This window comes from Phocoena phocoena, chromosome 4 (assembly GCF_963924675.1).
Source record: "Phocoena phocoena chromosome 4, mPhoPho1.1, whole genome shotgun sequence".
NCBI classification, from domain to species: domain Eukaryota; kingdom Metazoa; phylum Chordata; class Mammalia; order Artiodactyla; family Phocoenidae; genus Phocoena; species Phocoena phocoena.
This window is the reverse complement of record NC_089222.1, coordinates 38,285,629-38,306,713: the sequence shown is the minus strand read 5'-3', so window position 1 is coordinate 38,306,713 and position 21,085 is coordinate 38,285,629. Positions and strand designations below refer to the sequence as shown.

The 21,085-nt window shown below is 35.0% G+C and overlaps 1 protein-coding gene across 1 annotated transcript in view; it reads right to left on the bottom strand.

Annotated features, from left to right (window-relative positions):
* LEKR1 (leucine, glutamate and lysine rich 1) overlaps positions 1 to 13,525 on the bottom strand; it is a 238,968-nt gene extending 225,443 nt beyond the window's left edge. Inside the window, exons 1-2 of the mRNA XM_065875811.1 lie at positions 13,439 to 13,525; positions 12,234 to 12,448 (exon numbers count right to left, since the gene is read on the bottom strand). Coding sequence (XP_065731883.1) covers positions 12,234 to 12,448; positions 13,439 to 13,525 — 302 coding nt within the window. The remainder of the gene's footprint in view (positions 1 to 12,233; positions 12,449 to 13,438) is intronic.
* Positions 13,526 to 21,085: the final 7,560 nt, after the last annotated feature.

The following is a 21,085-nucleotide window of genomic DNA, read 5'->3' as shown; positions in this document are numbered from 1 at the left end:
GATATATCATGTTAACACTAATCAAAAGAAAATGAGAGTGTATTAGTTTCAGACAGAGAAGACTTCAAAGCAAGGAAAGTTATCAGAAATAAAGAGGGGGAGCTTCCCTGGTGGCACAGTGGTTGAGAATTTGCCTGCCAATGAAGGGCACACGGGTTCAAGCCCTGGTCTGGGAAGATCCCACATGCCACAGAGCAACTAGGCCCGTGAGCCACAACTACTGAGCCTGTGCATTTGAAGCTTGTGCTCCGCAACAAGAGAGGCCAGGACAGTGAGAGGCCCCTGCACCACGATGAAGAGTGGTCCCTGTTCACCTCAACTAGAGAAAGCCCTCGCACAGAAACGAAGACCCAACACAGCCAAAAATAAATTAATTAATTAAATTTTAAAAAAAGAATGCATTGCTTTAAAAAAAAAAAAAAGAGGGGTATTATAAAATGATAAAGGGGTCAATGCTCTAAGAAGAGATAATAATCCTTAAGAAGACAGCCTAACAATAGAGCATCAAAATATGTAAGGCAAAAGCTGATAGAGCTGCAAGAAGAAACAGATTAATTCACTATTACAGTTGAAGACTTTAACACCCTTTTATCAAAAATGGACAGATCCAGGAGGCATAAAATCAGCGAGGACATAGTTGAACTCAACAGCATCATCAATCAACTGACATAACTGACATCTATGGATGACTTCACCCAACAACAGCAGTGTAATACATTCTTCTCAAGTTCACATGAAACATTTACCAAGATAGACCACATTCTGGACCATAAAACACATCCTAACATATTTAAAGGAATAAAAATTACACAATGTCTGCACTTAGACAGCAATGAAATTAAATTAGAAATTAAACAGAAAGAGCTGGGAAATCCCAAAATACTTGGAGATTAAACAACACACTTCTGATTAACAGGTGTATCAAAGAAGAAATCACAGAGAAATTTAAAAATACTTTGAAATAAGTGAAAGTGAAAATACAATGTATTGAAATTTGTGGGATGCAGCAAAGCAGTGCTTACAGGGAAATTTATGGCATTGAAAACATTTATTTGAAAAGAGGAAAGATCTAAAATCAATAATTTAAGCTTCCACCTTAGGAAACTAGAAAAAGAAGAGCAAATTAAATACAAAGTAAGCAGAAGAAACGAAATAATAATAATTAGAGCAGAAATAAATGAAACTGAAATAGGAAATCAATAGAGAAAAATCAATAAAACCAAAAGCTGGTTCTTTAAAAAGATCAATAAAATTGATAATCTTCAGGTAAGGCGAACAAAGAAGAGAGAAGATACAAATTGCTAGTATCAGAAATTAAGAGGAGAGCTTCCCTGGTGGCACAGTGGTTGACAGTCCGTCTGATGATGCAGGGGACACGGGTTCGTGCCCCAGTCTGGGAAGATCCCACATGCCGCGAAGCGGCTGGGCCCGTGAGCCATGGCCACTGAGCCAGCACGTCCGGAGCCTGTGCTCCGCAACGGGAGAGGCCACAACAGTGAGAGGCCCAGGTACCTCAAAAAAAAAAAAAAGGAAGAAAGAAGTTAAGAGGAGTCATCACTAGAGATCCCTCAAAAAACTAAAAACAAAATTACCATATGATCCAGCAATTCCACTCCTGGGTATATATCCAAAGAAAATGAAAACATTAATTCAAAAAGATATATACACCCCAATGTTCATAGCAGCATTATTTACAATAGCCAAAATATGAAAGCAACCTAAGTGTCCATCAAGAGATGAATGGATAAAGAAAATGTGGTGTATATATATACAATGGAATACTACTCAGCCATAAAAAAAGAATGAAATCTTTCCATTTGTAACAACATGGATGGACTTGGAGGGCATTATGCTAAATGACATGTTAGACAGAAAGATGAACACTGTATGATATCACTTATATGTGGAAAAATAAAACAAACTAATGAATACAACAAAATGAAAACAGACTCATAGATATAGAGAATAAACTAGTGGTTACCAGTGGGGAGAGAAAAGGAGGAAGGGGCAATACAAGAGTAGGGGACTCAGAGGTACAAACTATTATGTATAAAATAAACTACAAGGATATACTGTACAACACAGGGAATACAGCCAGTATTTTATAATAACTATAAATGGAGTGTAACCTTTAAAAATTTAGAACCACTATGTTGTACACCTGTGACATATAATATTATACATCAGCTATAATTCAAAAGAAAAAAAGTATAAAAAAATGTTTTAAAGAAATACTATGAATAACTCCAGGCCCACAGATTTGATCACCAAGATAAAATGAATCAACTCCTTAAAAGAAATGCCAAAACTCACACAAGAATAAATAGACAATCTGAATATAACTGTATCTATAAAAGAAATATCATCAACAATTAATAAACTTCCAAAACAGAAATCACCAGGTCCAGATGGATTCACTGATAAATTCTACCAAATTTTTTAATTTCCTTAAAAAATTCTACCATTTTTTAAGGAAAAAGTTATACCAATTCTCTCTTCCAAAGATTGAAGTGAAGAGAATATTTCCCAACTCATTCAATGAGGCCAGCATTACCCTAATACCAAACCAGACAAAAATTCAAGAAAAGAAAACTATAGATCAATATCTCTCATGAACATAGATGTAAAACTTCTCAACAAAATATTAGTGAATCAAATTTTAAAATATATTAAAAAAATTATGCACCACAACCAAATGGGATTTATTCCAGGTATCAAACCTGGTTCAACATTCAAAAATCGATTAATGTAATCCATCACATCAACAGGCTAAAGCAGAAAAGTCACATGATCATATCAATAGGTGTAGAAAAATATTTTGACAAAATCCAACATTCATTCATGTTAAAAACTGTCAGCAGGGACTTCCCTGGCAGTCCAGTGGTTAAGAATCCGCCTTCCAATGCAGGGAACGTGGGTTCGATCCCTGGTGGGGGAACTAAGATCCCACATGCCGTGGGGCAACTAAGCCCACGTGCTCTAGAGCCTGCACACCACAACTAGAGAGAAGCCCATGCACTGCAATAAAAGAACCCACATGCTGCAGCTAAGACCCAATGCAGCCAAATAAATAAATAAATACTAAAAAAAAAAAAAACCTGTCAGCAAACTAGGAATAGAAAGAAACTTCCTTAGTTTTATAAAGAACATTTAGGGAATTCCCTGGCAGTCCAGTGGTTAGGACTCTGCACTTCCACTGCAGGGGGCACGGGTTCAATCCCTGGTCAGGGAACTAACATCCCACATGCCACACAGAGCAGAAAAAAAAAAAAATAAAAGAAATTTACAAAAAATCTACAGTTCATATCATATTTAACAGTGAAAAACTTGAAGGTTTCCTGCTAAGATCAAGAACAAAACAAGGATGTCCCCTCTCACCACTGCTATTTAACATTGTTTCTGAAGTCCTAACTAATGCAATAAGACAAGAAAAAAAATAAAGGTATACAGATTGGGAAAGAAGAAATAAAACTGTCTTTGTTCACTGATGACATGATCACCTATACAGAAAACCTGAAAGAATCAACAAAGAAACTTGGAACTAACAAGTGCTTATAGCAAGGTTGCAAGATAGAAGGTTAATTATACAAAAGTCAGTAACTTTCCTATATACCATGAACGTATGGAATTCGAAATTAAAACTCATTACCATTTACATTAGTGGTGGAATAAAAAATGGACATAAATAAAAAGATAGCAAAAAAAAAAAAGGTATCCACTTAGAAAACTTAAAAAATGTCCTTCCAAGAGTCTTAGATTAAAAAGGAAATAAAACTGAACTCCCATCTTATTTAAAAGTAAATAAAAATAAAACACTATTATCAAAATTTTGTTGTGAAAACTTATTACCACAAGGAAACTTAATAACTTTAAATGTAACTACTAGGAAAAGAGACTGAGAAATTAGCCAAGGCTTTGGTGAGGTAACTAGTAAGAAAACTAGAAAATTTTTAAAGCATAATAAATAAATAAAAATAAGAGTGTAAATTAATGAAATAGTAAAGAAACAGATTTGATCAGTTAAGCTAAAATCTGGTTCTTTGAAAAGGTCAATAAAATAGACAGATCTGTTTCTTTTCTTAGGGAAAAAAGTTTCCCCTCCCCTCTCTTTATCCTGTCTCTCTCTTAATCAAACACAAATAATCATCCCAAGAAAAGATAAAGGGGGTCATAACAGATACAGAGGAACAGTTTTAAATAAAAGGATACCACATATTACTAACTAACAAGAAACTTGAAATGTAAGTGAAATACTTGTTTTTCTAGGAAAATATCAATTTCTAAAATTGACTCAGGAAGAGGTAAAATCCACAAATAAACCAATAAGTACAGAGGACACATAATGAGTCATCAAAATTCTACTTCCCAAAAAAGATACAAGCACACTCTTTATGAAGGATATCTGCCAAAGCTGCAAGGAACAGGCAACTCATGTGTTATTCAATATGTCTGGTGTACACAAAAGGTGAAAGGCTTCTTAACGTTTTTCAAGAGGCTAGTTTAAGCCAGTATTTATACTATAAAACAAGACCTCACCTGTGAATACGGATGCAAAAATCTATGTAAAACATTAGTAAATTAATCCAGCACCATATTAAATATAAATAATTTTCATAAAATTTCTCACACATAACTAGTAATATGGATAATTATTTTAGTGGTACAAAGACATTTTATTTTAATAATTATATCTTTATTTTTAACCTTCTATTTATGGCAAGTGATAATGTTTTCCCACTTACTTTTCTTACAGAAAATTTCCTTTAAACATATATATTAAATGGAGCATTTATGGAAAAATAGTACAGAGTGCTCATAGCTGTAAGCAAATGCATAAAATTTAGGGAACTCTGAAATACACACCATGATCCAAATGGCTTTATACCAAAAATGTAAGTATAGCTTAATATTAGAAAATATATTAGGAAAAAGTGATGTCAACAACATGGTAGAGTGAATATATAGGTAAGTGAAGATAAGATGTTACCTAAAAAAGGACTATTTTATTTATGAGACATTTTATACAAACTTCATGGTAACCACAAAACATAAATCTAGAGCAGAGACATGAAATATAAAAAAAGAGGTAACTGAGAAAAACATCATAGAAAACCACTAAACCAAAATGGCAGGCAGAATCACAAGGAAAAAGAAATAATGGAGAAATAGAGCAACCAGAAAACAAGATAAAATGGCAGTACTAAGTCTTCACCTATCAATAATCACCCTAAATGTAAATGGATTAAATTCACTAATCAAAAGACACAGAGTGGCTGGACTGATTAAAAAGCAAGACCCAACTGTATGCTGCCTCCAAGAAACTCACCTCAGCTCTAAAGACAAACATGGGCTCAGAGTGAAAGAATGGAAGATGATACTCCAAGCAAATGGCAGCCAAAAGAAAGTGGGTATAGACATACTCACATCAGACAAAACAGACTTCAAGCCAAAAAAGTTAACATGAGACAATAATGGACAGTATATAATGATAAAGGGATCATTCATCAAGAAGACATAACAGTTATTAATATATATGCACTTAATCTAGGAGCACAAAAATATATAAAACACTTATTAGCAGACCTAGAGGGAGAAACTGATAGCAACCCAGTAATAGTAGGGAATTTAACACTCCACTTACATCAATAAATAGATCATCTAGACAGAAAGTCAACAAGGAAACACTGGCCTTATGTGAAACATTAGACCAGATCGATGTGATAGATTTGTACAGAAAATTCCATTCCAATGCAGCAGAATACACATTTTCTTTCAAGTGTGCACAAAACTTTCTGAAGAATAGACTATATGTTGGGACATAAAACAAGTCTCAATAAATTTAAAGACTGAATTCATATGAATCATCCTTCCCAATCACAATGGTATGAAAACAGAAATAAACTGCAAGAAGAAAGCTGGAAAAGTCACAAATATGTGAGGCTGAACAACATGGTACTTAACAACTATTGGTTCAATGAAGAAATGAAAGAAGAAATAAAAAATTACCTGAAGACAAATGAAAATAAGAATATAAAATACCAAAATCTATGGAATGCAACAAAAGCAGTTCTAAGAGGGAAGTTTATAGCAATACAGGCTTACCTCAAGAAACAAGAAAAGTCTCAATGAAATGAGAACAATATTAAACAATCTAACCATACATGTAAAGGAACTAGAAAAAGAAGAACAAATAAAGTCCTAAGTCAGTAGAAGGAAGGAAATAATAAAGATCAGAGAGGAAATAAATGAAATAGAGACTAAAAACACAACAGAAAAGATCAATGAAACTAAGATCTGGTTCTTTGCAAAGATAAACAAAATTGACAAACCTTTAGCTAAACTAACTAAGAAAAAAGAGAGAGAGGAGGCTCTGTTAATAAAATCAATAAAATCAGAAACAAAAGAGAAGAAATAATAATGGATACCACAAAAATACAAAGGATTATAATAAAATATAATGAACAGCTATATGCCAAAAATTGGACAACCTAGAAATGGACAAATTCTTAGAATCATATAACTTTCCAAGACTGAGTCATGAAGAAATAGAAAATCTGAATAGACCAATCCCTAGTACAGAGATGGAAACAGTAATCCAAAAGTTCCCATGAAACAAAAGTCCACCAGAAGACCAGAGGGCCTCACAGGTAAATTCTACTAAATATTCAAAGAAGATTTAATATCTATCCTTCTCAAACTACTCCAAAAATCTTGAAGAGGGGCTTCCCTGGTGGTGCAGTGGTTGAGAGTCTGTCTGCCAATGCAGGGGACGTGGGTTTGTGCCCCGGTCCGGGAAGATCCCACATGCCATGGAGCGGCTGGGCCCATGAGCCATGGCCACTGAGCCTGCGTGTCCAGAGCCTGTGCTCTGCAATGGGAGAGGCCACAACAGTGAGAGGCCCGCGTGCCACAAAAAAAAAAAAAAAAAAAAAAAAACTTGAAGAGGAAGGAAGACTTCCTAACTCATTTTTATGAGGTCAACATCACTGTGATACAAAAACCAGACAATGACCACACACACACACACACACAAAATTACAGGCCAATATCTCTGATGAACATAGATGCAAAACTTCTCAACAAAATATTAGATTAATAAAACAATAGATTAAAAGTATAATAACCTTGATCAAGTGGGATTTATTCCAGGGTGCTTCAACTTCCACAAATCAATCAACGTGATACATCACTATAACAAAGTGAAGGATAAAAACCATGATCTCATTTCATAGATGCAGAAAAAGCATTTGAAAAGATTCAACACCCATTTATGATAGAAACTCTCAATAAAGTTAGTATAGAAGGAATGTACCTCAACATAATAAAGGCCATATATGACAAACCCACAGCTAACATCATACCTAATGGTGAAAAACTGAAAGCTATCCCCCTAAAGTCATGAACAAGACAAGGATATGCACTCTCACCATTCTTATTCAACATAATACTGGAAGTTTTAACTAGAGCAATCATGCAAGAAAAATAAGTAAAAAGCATCCAAATTGAAAAGGAAGAAGTAAAATTGTCACTATTTGCAGATGATATGATTTTAGATATAGAAAACCCTAAAGAATCCACAAAAAAAACTATTAGAAATAATAAATGAGTAAAGTTCCAGGGTACAAAATCAACATACAAAAATCGGTTGGGTTTCTATACACTAATAATGAGTTAGCAGAAAGAGAAATTAAGAAAATTCTATTTACAACTGCATCAAAAAGAATAAAGCACCCAGAAATAAATTTAACCAAGGAGGTGAAAGACCCGAAAACTCTAAGACATTGTTGAAAGAAACTGAAGAAGACACAAATAAATGGAAAGATATTCCATGCTCATGGACTGAAAGAATGAACATTGTTAAAATGTCCATATTACCTAAAGCAATCTACAGATTCAACGCAATCCCCATCAAAGTCCCAAAGACATTGTTCACAGAAGTAAAACAAAAAATTCTAAAATGTATATGGAACCACAAAAGACCCTAAATAACCAAAGCAATCCTGAGGAAAAAAGAATAAAGCTGGAGGTATCACACGCCCTGATTTCAAACAATATTTCAAAGCCATAGTAATCAAAATAGCATGGTATTGACAGAAAAAGATACATAGATCAATGGAACAGAATTGAGAGCCCAGAAATAAACCTATGCATATAGGGACAATTAATTTACAACAAAGAAGATAGTAAAGCATTTGTTAAAATTCAATTCCTGATTAAAATATTAACCTTAAGGATCTAGAAAAAAAGGGAAATTCCTTTGATAAAAGTCATCTTTAAGAAACCTATAGCCAACACCCAATTTAACATAGAAACACACTAGATGGGTTCACATTAAATCAGAAATAAGACAAAGATGCACTCTACAAGTTTACTGTTCAATAGTGTTCTAAAGGTCTAATCCAAGTTAACGAGACAAAAAGGACGGGGAGTGGGGAACTATTAGAAATTTAAAGGTAAGACAGTTACTATTTGCATATAATGTGATTGTCTTATATATGTGTACTGTGTATATATAAAATGAATATATGTAATATATTCAAGAAAATCAACTGAAAAACAAATACAAGTAATAAAAGAATTCAGTAAGTGAGCTAGTTACAAAGTCAATATATGAAAATCAATAGCATTCAGAAAAATTTTTAAATCTAATGAACAAAAAGATCCCATCCCCAACAGCAACAAAAGTTACATGTCCAGGAATTAAACTAATATGGAATGTGCAAGAATATGGAATGTGAGTGATTTAAACAAAGCCTGAATAAATGGGGGTAAAATACCATGTACCAGGATAAAAAGACTGAAGATTATAAAGATGTAAATTCTTAAGATGTCAAATTGCTCTAGAAAGCAAATGCAACTCCAGTCTAAATCATAATATAGAATGTTTTATGGAATCTGATAAGCTGATTCTAATTCATCTAGAAAATATGTTAGAAAAGCCAGGATAATATGAAAAGCAAAACAAACAGTTGCCCTACAAAATATCAAAACATATAAAGCAAAAGTAGTTAAAAGTGTGTTGCTGACCCATTCCTATACACTGGGTATTTGTGTCCCCCCAAAACTCTTAAGTTGAAATCTATTGCCCAATGTGATGATATTTGGAGGTTTGGCCTTTGGGAGGTGATTAGGTCCTAAGGATGAAGCTCTCATGAATGGGATTAGTATCCTTATAAAAGAGACTCCAGAGAGCTCCCTTGCCTTCAATGCCATATGAGGACACAGCAAGAAGACAGCTGTCTATGAACCAGGAAGGGGCTGTCACCAGGTAACAAATATGCTAGCACTTTGATCCTAGGCTTCCCAGCCTCCAGAACTGTGAGAAATAAATAATATTGTTATAAGTCACCCAGTCTACTACTTTGTTATAGCAGCCCAAATGGACTAAGACACCCAGTGATAGATTATAGATCAATAGCATAAAACAGAGTCCAGAATAAGACTATAATAGGTGCCATTTCAAATCAAGTGAGAAAGGATGAAGAATTTAAAGAATGATATTGGGACAACAATAAATAAATAAATAAATAAATATTTATAAAACAACAACAACAACAAAAAAAAAACACAACAAAAAATCCCATGAAATTATAAATCTAACTCATACATTAAAAGCCTTACCAGAACGACAACACTATAAACGTTTTAAACTTATGTTGTTTTCAACTTGCTTGAATCTAGGTTAGCAAAACCCAGAGTAAGTTTCTGTTGTTTGCAACCAAAAGGACTTGACTCAGAACCCTTACCAGAATTTGGCATATTTTTAAAAAATTGATACAGAAAAAAATACAATAAACAATAAGATAAGCAGCAATGAGGGCTTCCCTGGTGGTACAGTGGTTGAGAGTCTGCCTGCCAATGCAGGGGACACGGGTTCGAGCCCTGGTCTGGGAAGATCCCACATGCCGCAGAGCAACTGGGCCCGTGAGCCACAATTGCTGAGCCTGCGCGTCTGGAGCCTGTGCTCCACAGAGAACAAGAGAGGCAGCCATAGTGAGAGGCCAGTGCACCGCGATGAGGAGTGGCCCCCGCTTGCCGCAACTGGAGAAAGCCCTCGCACAGAAATGAAGACCCAACACAGCCATAAATAAATAAATTAATTAAAAAAAAAAAAAGATAAGCAGCAATGAGAAAATATTAGCAATATGTAATCAAAGTATGAGTCTATATTATATTAAAAACTCCTATATATAAACAAAAAATACAAATAATACTGTAGAAAATTGGACAATACATATGAACAAGTAACTCACTGACAAAATATAAATATCTAATAAACATATGAAAAAAAGTTCAACCTCACTAGCAATAAAGAAACACAAATTAAATAACAATGAAGTAACATTTTTTCTGCTGAAGAAAAATGTGAAAATTTGAGAAAAATTAAGAAGACTCCAGTATTAACAAGATGTAAGGAAATGACCACTTTATAAACTATTGGCCAAATACAAATTAACCCTATCTTCTCAAAGGACAATTTGGTATAATGTCCACCAAAATTTTAAATTGGTATTTCCTTTCTTTTCAGCAATTCCACTTCTAGAAATTTATCCTATGGAAAACATATGTACACAAGAATATAAATAAAACTACTATGTGTAATCATAAATACTGGAATAATCTAAATGCTGAAAAGAGAAATGGTTAAGTAAATTATAGCATATTCCTAGTAAGGAAGACTTTGCAGCAGTTAAGAACAAGATAGATCTATATGCATTAACACGGAACAATTTCCAGGATATAAAATTAAGTGGCAAAAGTCACAGACCAATATATTTATTATATTACTTATATTAAAAATGAGTCTATTAAAAATAGTTTTAAAACTACATGGTATATATAAACATTATATATATTTAAAGGATATATCTATAATAAAGTTTAAGGCAAAATGAAGGATCTAGAAAGATATATACCAAACCATTAAAGGTGTTTTTTTATTTTTTTATCTCCAGTAAGAAGAAAGCAATCAGAAGGATAAAAAAGGACTTTCTTGCCTTTTCTTCTATATATCAATACTTCTTTCATTTCGTATGTTTATGTATTATTTATATAATATAATATATTATTCAAGAAAGTGGGAGTAACACCAAACAAAAGAATCTGACAGGCAAAAACCCTCCAAATTTAAAATTTTAAACTAAATATTTTTAATTTTTCCACTCAAACATTATTAAATACTTTACTATTCAGACTTGAAATTCAAAAAAATATAACAAAATTTTCTTAGCAAAGGACTAAGAATTGGTATTTAATGTAATTATTCAAATTTGTAATGAAATTTAATAGGAGTACTTAATCCTAAGAGATTTAAGAAAGTTTCTACTTTATAAGGACACGATTTCATTATATTCATTAGTTCATAGTTTACTAACATCAACTGTCGATATTTTCTTTTGTTTTTTCTTTTTTTTTTTTTGCGGTACGCGGGCCTCTCACTGTTGTGGCCTCTCCCATTGCGGAGCACAGGCTCCGGACGTGCAGGCTCAGCGGCCATGGCTCACGAGTCCAGCCGCTCCGCGGCATGTGGGATCTTCCCGGACCCGGGCACGAACCCATGTCCCCTGCATCGGCAGGCAGACTCTCAACCACTGCACCATCAGGGAAGCCCCAACTGTCGGTATTTTAAATGGAGACATATTCATTCAAAGGAAAAGCCATGAAACAACAGCAAAAACCCTTTTGTAGAAGTGTTTGTGTAAGCTCAGTGAGGTGTCCTTAGGCAGACTAACTTGCTGATTAGACTCAACATTAGGAAACCAATCTTTAATTTTATTCCAGTTTCATTGATTTAGAATCATGTGCCAATTTTAATGTTTTGGCCTCCTTTTCATAACGTGAAAGTCTTATTCTATAAATCTAAATATTCAAGCACGTTTAAAAACAAATGTTAGATATCAAATCTACCAAAATTCACCTGATTTTTGATAGATAAACTTTCCTAATGATAAAATTAACATATATATCTGGGGAAAAGTTAAATCAACCCATCACAACTTATAGTTACTGAATCAATTAGTTTCTAATTATTGATAGAAATATACACCTCAAAGGAATGCTCAAATTATATTTAAGAAGTATATTTAGTAATCAGTAATAATAAACAAACCCAAATGTATTAAGATATAAATTATACTTGATGAAGAGAAATTCTAGAAAAACAAAGTCAAGTCTATACTCTGTACTTTTCTTCCAAACTAAATAAATGACAGAAAAGAATAACATATTCTAACCTTTCCATTTTGGATTCACTGTCAATTTTGTACTGTTCAAAATCTTGGCTAAGAGCCTGTAGTGTTTCTTGAAGGCTCTTTTCACGTTCTACACTTCCTTGATAAAATTTCATCTCTTTTTCCATCGCTTTCACTTTTTCTTCCATAGCCTTAAACTCATGAAGAATTAGATAGCTGACTCCACAGTACTTACAAACTTTTTCTTCTGGAGACATCTAGAAAATAGAACAGACATTAACTGAAATGATAGTTTTTTAATTCCAAAACATAACGTTCAGCTGAAGATGTTATTGTAACCATATTGGTTAAATGAAGTAAATGTATACTGTGCTATGCCATGGAGTAATACTTGCAACACTGCATACATCTGGATAAAATTTTAAAAACTGGCATGATATCGACTGACACAAAATCTTGGAATTAGAATAGGGTTGTTCAGAGTAATAATTTCTCCATGGTATCTCTAAGAAAGATTTACTCTTGAAATATTTTCCATAAAATAAAACTAAAAATGATGAAAACATCTTTACAATTCTTATTTTAAGATGACTTTTCCACGATGTGGGAATAAATCACTGGCCTTTCACTTCCAACTGCACTGTGATTCTGGAGATGTTTCTTAGCTTCTTCAGATCTCATTTCCCTCATTTATAAAATTATGGCATTGGGCCAAATGAACTCTAAGTTCCTGTTCAGTTTTTTAAGATTTTTATAGAATTTAACATTCTGTCATAAAACCAGATATAGGAGAAACACTTTGAACCTCATGTCTTCTGCCTAAATCAGATAGTACTTTTCCCCTCAGGTAGGTATGATTATACCTATTTTACACTTAAGGAAATGGGGACTACTGAAGTTAGATAACCAGCTGCTAAGTAGAGAAGTCGGCATTAAACCCAAGTCTATTTTAAAATCAGCACTTATGCCTGTAACCATTTGTATCATATTTATCTACCATATGAATGTCAGCTAAATCCTCTGACTTCCTTCAGATAAAATGCTTATATATCTTTGGCCAGATAGGGGCAGTGAAAAATGGAATTTTAGCAAAGTCAAGAGAAAGGTAATTCTTTTTTCTGTCTCAAGTATACAAATATTCTTCAAGTGGCCTCTACTTGTCTCGCTATTCACAAATACAGGACAAAGCTTTGTTAAATATTTGCTCCAGGGCACTAAAACTCTTAGATTATACAAGGAATGCTTACTCTTAATGCAACCTCCCTTAGGACTGTAGAAACTGCTCCTATAACTGAGTGATGCCACCATATCTGCCTATCAATGCCATCCACCATCTGTGCCTATCCATGCCATTGTACCAGAGACGGTTGAAACAAACTAATAATAATTTTTGAGAGGGCAGACAGCGGAAGCAAGAAGAAGTACAACCCTGCAACCTGTGGAACAAAAACCACATTCACAGAAAGATACACAAGATGGAAAGGCAGAGGGATATGTACCACATGAAGGAACAAAATAAAACCCCAAAAAACAACTAAATGAAGTGGAGATAGGCAACATTCCAGAAAAAGAATTCAGAATAATGATAGTGAAAATGATAAAAAAAAAAAAAAAAACCTCGGGAAAAGAGTGGAGGCAAAGATCGAGAATATGCAAGAAATGATTAAGAAAGAGCTAGAAGAATTAAAGAACAAACACCTAGAAGAATTAAAGAACAAACAAACAGATAAATAATACAATAACTGAAATGAAAAATACATGAGAAGGAATCAATAGCAGAACAACTGAGGCATAAGCACAAATAAGTGACCTGGAAGACAGAATGGTAGAATTCACTGCTGTGGAACAGAAAAAAGAGAAAAGAATGAAAAGAAATAAAGACAGCCTAAGAGATCTCTGGGACAACATTAAACGTAACAACATTTGCATTATAGGGGTCCCAGAAGGAGAAGAGAGAGAGAGAGGACCCAATAAAATATTTGAAGAGATTATAGTCTAAAACTTCCCTAACATGGGACAGGAAATAGCCACCCAAGTCCAGTAAGTGCAGAGAGCCCCAGGCAGGATAAACCCAAGGAGAAACACGCTGAGACACACAGTAATCAAACTGACAAAAAGTAAACACAAAGAAAAATTATTGAAAGCAACAAGGGAAAAATGACAAATAACATACAAGGGAACTCCCATAAGGTTAACAGCTGATTTCTCAGTAGAAACTCTCCAAGCCAGAAGGGAGTGGCATGATATATTTAAACAGATGAAAGGGAAGAACCCATAACCAACATTATTCTACCCAGCAAGGATCTCATTCAGATTCTACAGAGAAATCAAAAGCTTTACAGACAAGTAAAAGCTAAGAGAATTCAGCACCACCAAACCAGCTCTACAACAAATGCTAAAGGAACTTCTCTAACTGGGAAACACAAGAGAAGAAAAGGACCTACAAAAACAAACCCAAAACAATTAAGAAAATGGTCATAGGAACATACATATCAACAATTACCTTAAACGTGAATGGATTAAATGCTCCAATCAAAAGACACAGGCTTGCTGAATGGATACAAAAACAAGATCGATATAAATGCTGTCTACAAGAGACCCACTTCAGACCTAGGGACACATACAGACTGAAAGTGAGGGGATGGAAAAAGACATTCCATGCAAATGGAAATCAAAAGAAAGCTGGAGTAGCAATACTCATCAGGTAAAATAGACTTTAAAATACAGAATGTTACAAGAGACAAGGAAGGACACTACATAATGATCAAGGGATCAATCCAAGAAGAAGATATAACAATTATAAATATATATGCACCCAAGATAGGAGCACCTCAATACATAAGGCAACTGCTAACAGCTAAAACAGGGGAAATCAACAGTACCACAATAATAGTGGGGGACTTTAACACCTTACTTACACCAATGGACAAACCATCCAAACAGAAAATTAATAAGGAAACACAAGCTTTAAATGACACAATAGACCAGGTACATTTTATTGATATTTATAGGACATTCCATCCAAAAACAGCAGATTACACTTTTTTCTGAAGTGCACACAGAACATTCTCCAGGATAGATCACATCTTGGTCACAAATCAAGCCTCAGTAAATTTAAGAAAATGGAAATCATATCAAGCATCTTTTGTGACCACAATGCTACGAGATTAGAAATCAATTACAGGGAAAAAAAACATTAAAAAACACAGACACATGAAGGCTAAACAATATGTTACTAAATAACCAAGAGATGACTGAAGAAATCAAAGAGGGAATCAAAAAATACCTAGAGACAAATGACAATGAAAACACAATGATCCAAAACCTATGGGATGCAGCAAAAGCAGTTCTAAGAGGGAAGTTGATAGCAATACAAGTCTACCTCAAGGAACAAGAAAAATCTCAAATAAACAATCTAACCTTACACCTAAAGGAACTAGAGGAAGAAGAACAAACAAAACCCAATGCTAGTAGAAGGAAAGAAATCATAAAGATCAGAGCAGAAATAAATGAAATAGAAACAAAGAAAAAAATAGCAAAGATCAATAAAACTAAAAGCTGGTTGTTTGAGAAGATACACAAAATTGATAAACCTTTAGCCAGACTCATCAAGAAAAAGAGGGAGAAGACTCAAATCAATAAAACTAGAAAAGAAAAAGAAGTTACAATGGACACCACAGAAATACAAAGCATCATAAGAGACTACTACAAGCAAGTTTATGCCAATAAAATGTATAACCTGGAAGAAATGGACAAATTCTTAGGAAGGTATAACCTTCCAAGACAGAACCAGGAAGAAACATAAAATATGAATACACCAATCATAAGTAATGAAATTGAAAGTGTGATCAAAAATCTTCCAACAAACAAAGTCCAGGACCTGATGGCTTCACAGGTGAATTCTACCAAACGTTTAGAGAAAATCTAAGACTCATTCTTCTCAAACCCTTCCTAAAAATTGCAGAGGAAGAAACACTCCCAAACTCATTCTATGAGGCCACCATCACCCTGATACCAAAACCAGAAAAAGATACTACAAAAAAAGAAAATTACAGACCAACATCACTGATGAATATAGATGCAAAAATCCTCAACAGAATACTAGCAAACAGAATCCAACAACACATTAAAAGGATGATACACCATGATCAAGTGGGATGTATCCCAGGGATGCAAGGATTCAATATACGCACATCAATCAATGTGATATACCAAATTAACAAACAGAAGAAGAAAAACCATATGATCATCTCAATAGATGCAGAAAAAGCTTTTGACAAAATTCAACACTCATTTATGATAAAAACTCTCCAGAAAGTAGGCATAGAGGGAAGCTACCTCAACATAATAAAGGCCATATATGACAAACCCACAGCAAACATCACTCTCAGTGGTGAAAAAACTGAAAGCATTTCCTCTAAAATCAGGAACAAGACAAGGAGGTCCACTCTCGCCACTATTATTCGACATAGTTTTGGAAGTCCTAGCCACAGCAAAGAAGAAAAAGAAATAAAAGGAATACAAATTGGAAAATTGGAAAAGAAGAAGTAAAACTGTCACTGTTTGCAGATGAGATGATACTATACATAGAAAATCCTAAGATGCCACCAGAAAACTACTAGAGCTAATCAACGAATTTGGTAAAGTAGCAGGATACAAAATTAATGCACAGAAATCTCTTGCATTCCTATATACTAATGATGAAAAATCTGAAAGAGAAATTAAGGAAACACTCCCATTTACCACTGCAACGAAAAGAATAAAAAAACCTAAGAATAAACCTACATAGGGAGACAGAAGATCTGTATGCAGAAAACTATAAGATACTGATGAAAGAAATTAAAGATGATACAAACAGATGGAGAGATATACCATGTTCTTGGATTGGAAGAACCAATATTGTCAAAATGACTATACTACCCAAAGCAATCTACAGATTCAATGCAATCCCTATCAAATTACCAATGGCATTTTTTTACAGAACTAGAACAAAAAATCTTAAAATTTGTATGGAGACACAGAAGACCCCGAATAGCCAAAGCAGCCTTGATGGAAAAACACAGAGCTGGAGGAATCATGCTCCCGGACTTCAAACTATACTACAAAGCTACAGTAATCAAGACAGTATGGTACTGGCACAAAAACAGAAAGATAGATCAATGGAACAGGATAGAAAGCTCAGAGATAAACCCACGCACCTATGGTCACCTAATCTATGACAAAGGAGGCAAAGGTATACAATGGAGAAAAGACAGTCTCTTCAATAAGTGGTGCTGGGAAAACTGGACAGCTACATGTAAAAGGATGAAATTAGAACACTGCCTAACACCATACACAAAAATAAACTCAAAATGGATTAGAGACCAAAATGTAAGATGGGACACTATAAAACTCTTAGAGGAAAACATAGGAAGAACACTCTTATGACATAAATCACAGCAAGATCTTTTTTGATCCACCTCCTAGAGTAATGGAAATAAAAACAAAAATAAACAAATGGGACCTAATGAAACTTAAAAGCTTTTGCACAGCAAAGGAAACCATAAAGAAGAGGAATTTCCTTCCACCCTTTAGAATGGGAGAAAATATTTGCAAAGGATTAATTTCCAAAATATACAAGCAGCTCATGCAGCTCAGTATCAAAAATCAAACAACCTAATCCAAAAATGGGCAGAAGACCTAAATAGACATTTCTCCAGAGAAGATATACAGACTGCCAAGAAACACATGAAAGGATGCTCAACATCACTAATCATTAGAGAAATGCAAATCAAAACTACAATGAGGTATCACCTCACACTGGTTAGAATGGGGATCATTGGAAAATTTACAAACAGCAAATGCTAGAGAGGGTGTGGAGAAAAGGGAACCCTCTTGTACTGTTGGTGGGAATGTAAATTGATACAGCCACTATGGAGAACAGTATGGAGGTTCCTTAAAAAACTAAAAATAGAGTTACCATATGACCCAGCAATCCCACTACTGGGCATATACCCAGAGAAAACCATAATTCAAAAAGACACATGCACCTCAATGTTCATTGCAGCACTATTTACAATAGCCAGGTCATGGAAACAATCTAAGTGCCCATTGACAGACAAATGGATAAAGAAGATGTGGTACATATATACAATGGAATATTACTCAAACATAAAAAGGAATGAAATTGGGTCATTTGTAGAGACGTGGATGGATCTGGAGACTGTCATACAGAGTAAGTCAGCAAGAGAAAAACAAATATCGTATATTAACGCATAAATGTGGAACCTAGAAAAATGGTACAGATGAACCAGTTTGCAGGGCAGAAATAGAGACACAGATGTAGAGAACAAACATATGGACACCAAGTGGGGAAAGTGGTAGGGGGGGTGGTAGGATGAATTGGGAGATTGGGATTGACATATGTATAAAATGGATAACTAATAAGAACATTCTCTATAAAAAAATAAAATAAAATTCAAAAAAAAATTTTTATACATTAACGTTTTTCTCATTTAAACTTAAATAATAAAAAATTCAAATTAAAAACCATGATATAATACTATGGGATACAGATGAATGACTACATCAATCACCTAACTGCCACTGACACCAAATTTACAGATTTATAAAAGAAGTTTGAAAGAAATCATAAATATAACCTGGTTCAAGCTCTGGATGGGTTCATTGAGACTATTCCAAGCTAGATAAGTTGTTATCCAGGCTCTATTTCAGCGTCCCAAGTGATGGGAAACTACTTTGTAAAGCAGCCTGTTCCATCCTCTGATGGTTTTGTCTATGAGGAAATTCTTTCTCTTGCTGACCCCAAATCTTCCTCCCTGCAGCATCCACAGGTCCTAAACCACCTGGCAACCATGAGGAATAACCCAGGCCTTATTCTAATATTTAAAGACAGCTATTAGGAACACTCTGTATCTTCTAATTCTCCAGGTCAACACTTCCAATTCCTTCAGCTGTTTCCCATATGACATGGTTTTGAATTTCTTCCTCATTCTAGATAATTTTCTCTGAACTTGTTCCAGTGTTCTCTATCTGTTTCAAGGTATGGCGCCCAGAATTGAATACTTCATCTGGTCTCACTAAAGCAGAATAAGAGACGATTCAAACTTCCCTCATTATAATATCTCATTAAAATAATACCATTAGTAACATCATCTTACTCAACCTTAGATCACAATGGTCTTTTGTATTTTTGGCAATTATATGTTGCTATTATATACTATAACTGGCTTTTACGTTAAATAAAGCCCCTATTTTAAAACACACTGCACTTGGGCTTCCCTGGTGGCGCAGTGGTTGAGAGTCTGCCTGCCAATGCAGGGGACACGGGGTGCCCCGGTCCGGGAAGATCCCACGTGCTGCGGAGCGGATAGCCCCGTGAGCCATAGTGGCTGAGCCTGCGCGTCCGTAGCCTGTGCTCCGCAATGGGAGAGGCCACGGCAGTGAGAGGCCCGCGTACCGCAGGAAAAAAGAAAAAAAAAAAACCACACTGCACTGTAAAACCATGTCTCATTATACTGAATATACCAATCCATTCCTTCCCACTTATTTCCCCTTTTGAAGAGAATCCACCTTCCATAGTCCTGGTTGCTCTGTGTGGTTATATGACTAAAACCCCCTCCACCCATCCACCCTACCATGGCTGAGTGGTGGATGAGGGTTGGACATAAGACCTAGAAGAACCAAGCCCTGAGCTGGGATGAGCCAGCTAGGCCTGTAAGTGTTGAAGACCAGGCAATTTGGACACTTTTAGGGTGGCCATAATAAAGAAGGGTCACGTGCAATGTACAGAGTAAGCCACATTATTGAGATGAGAGAGAAAAATGAGCAGACATAGAGAGAAGATGAGAAAAAGACATTGTGGATCCAGAGTAAGAGAGGAAAATATGGAACCAGTCAGTGTCTCATACCCAGTGAACTTCCAATTCCTTACTTCAGTCCCTGCTGAGACCTAGTTGCCCTACTTGCCCTTCAGGATCCATGCCCAATCTTCCTCCACTATTCTCTTTTTCCCCTGAAGCTACCTATCCCTTACAACCAATAACCCTTATTCTATTATGTGAGCATTTGGCTTTTCAGATGCAAGGGCACAACAAGAAATATAACTGCAAATATAAATAAATAAAATATATTTTTTATGTATATATACACATACATATGTATGTTTTTTGCTTGTTTGGGGTTTTTTTTGAGGTACGCAGGCCTCTCACTGTTGTGGTCTCTCCCGTTGTGGAGCACAGGCTCTGGACATGCAGCCTCAGCAGCCACGGCTCACGGGCCTAGCTGCTCCACAGCATGTGGGATCTTCCCAGACCGGGGCACGAACCCGTGTCCCCTGCATTGGCAGGCAGACTCTCAACCACTGCACCACCAAGGAAGCCCCATATGTACGTTTTAAACTCAGACTTTAGTGACTTCAGTACCCAGAAAATTCTAAGCTTTGTATCTTCTGCAAAATTGATCCTTGCAAGTTGTTTTATTCATCTAATTTATTGATAAAAAATGTTGAATATGACTAAGTTGAGGCTATGGCATGTCATATCTGCTTGGTTGATACTAATCCACTACTCTGCACATTACAGATACAGTGCTTCAGCTGGTTATTAAACTACACAATTATTTGTGTAACCAGTTTGTATTTATTCATACTGTCTTTAGGAATATTAGGACAAACTTTGTCAAATGCCTTCATAAAGTCCATATGTTCTATGTCAACTACAGTTCCTGGATCTAGTGACTTTACACAAAATGGAATGGCAAGGTCTACGTGCTGGTTCTCTTCAAGAACATAAAATTGGCTCAAGGGTTAGTATTTGCTCTAATATCTCCTCACAAATCACACCTTTTTTTCTTTTTATAAATGTATTTATTTTATTTACTTATTTTTGGTTGTG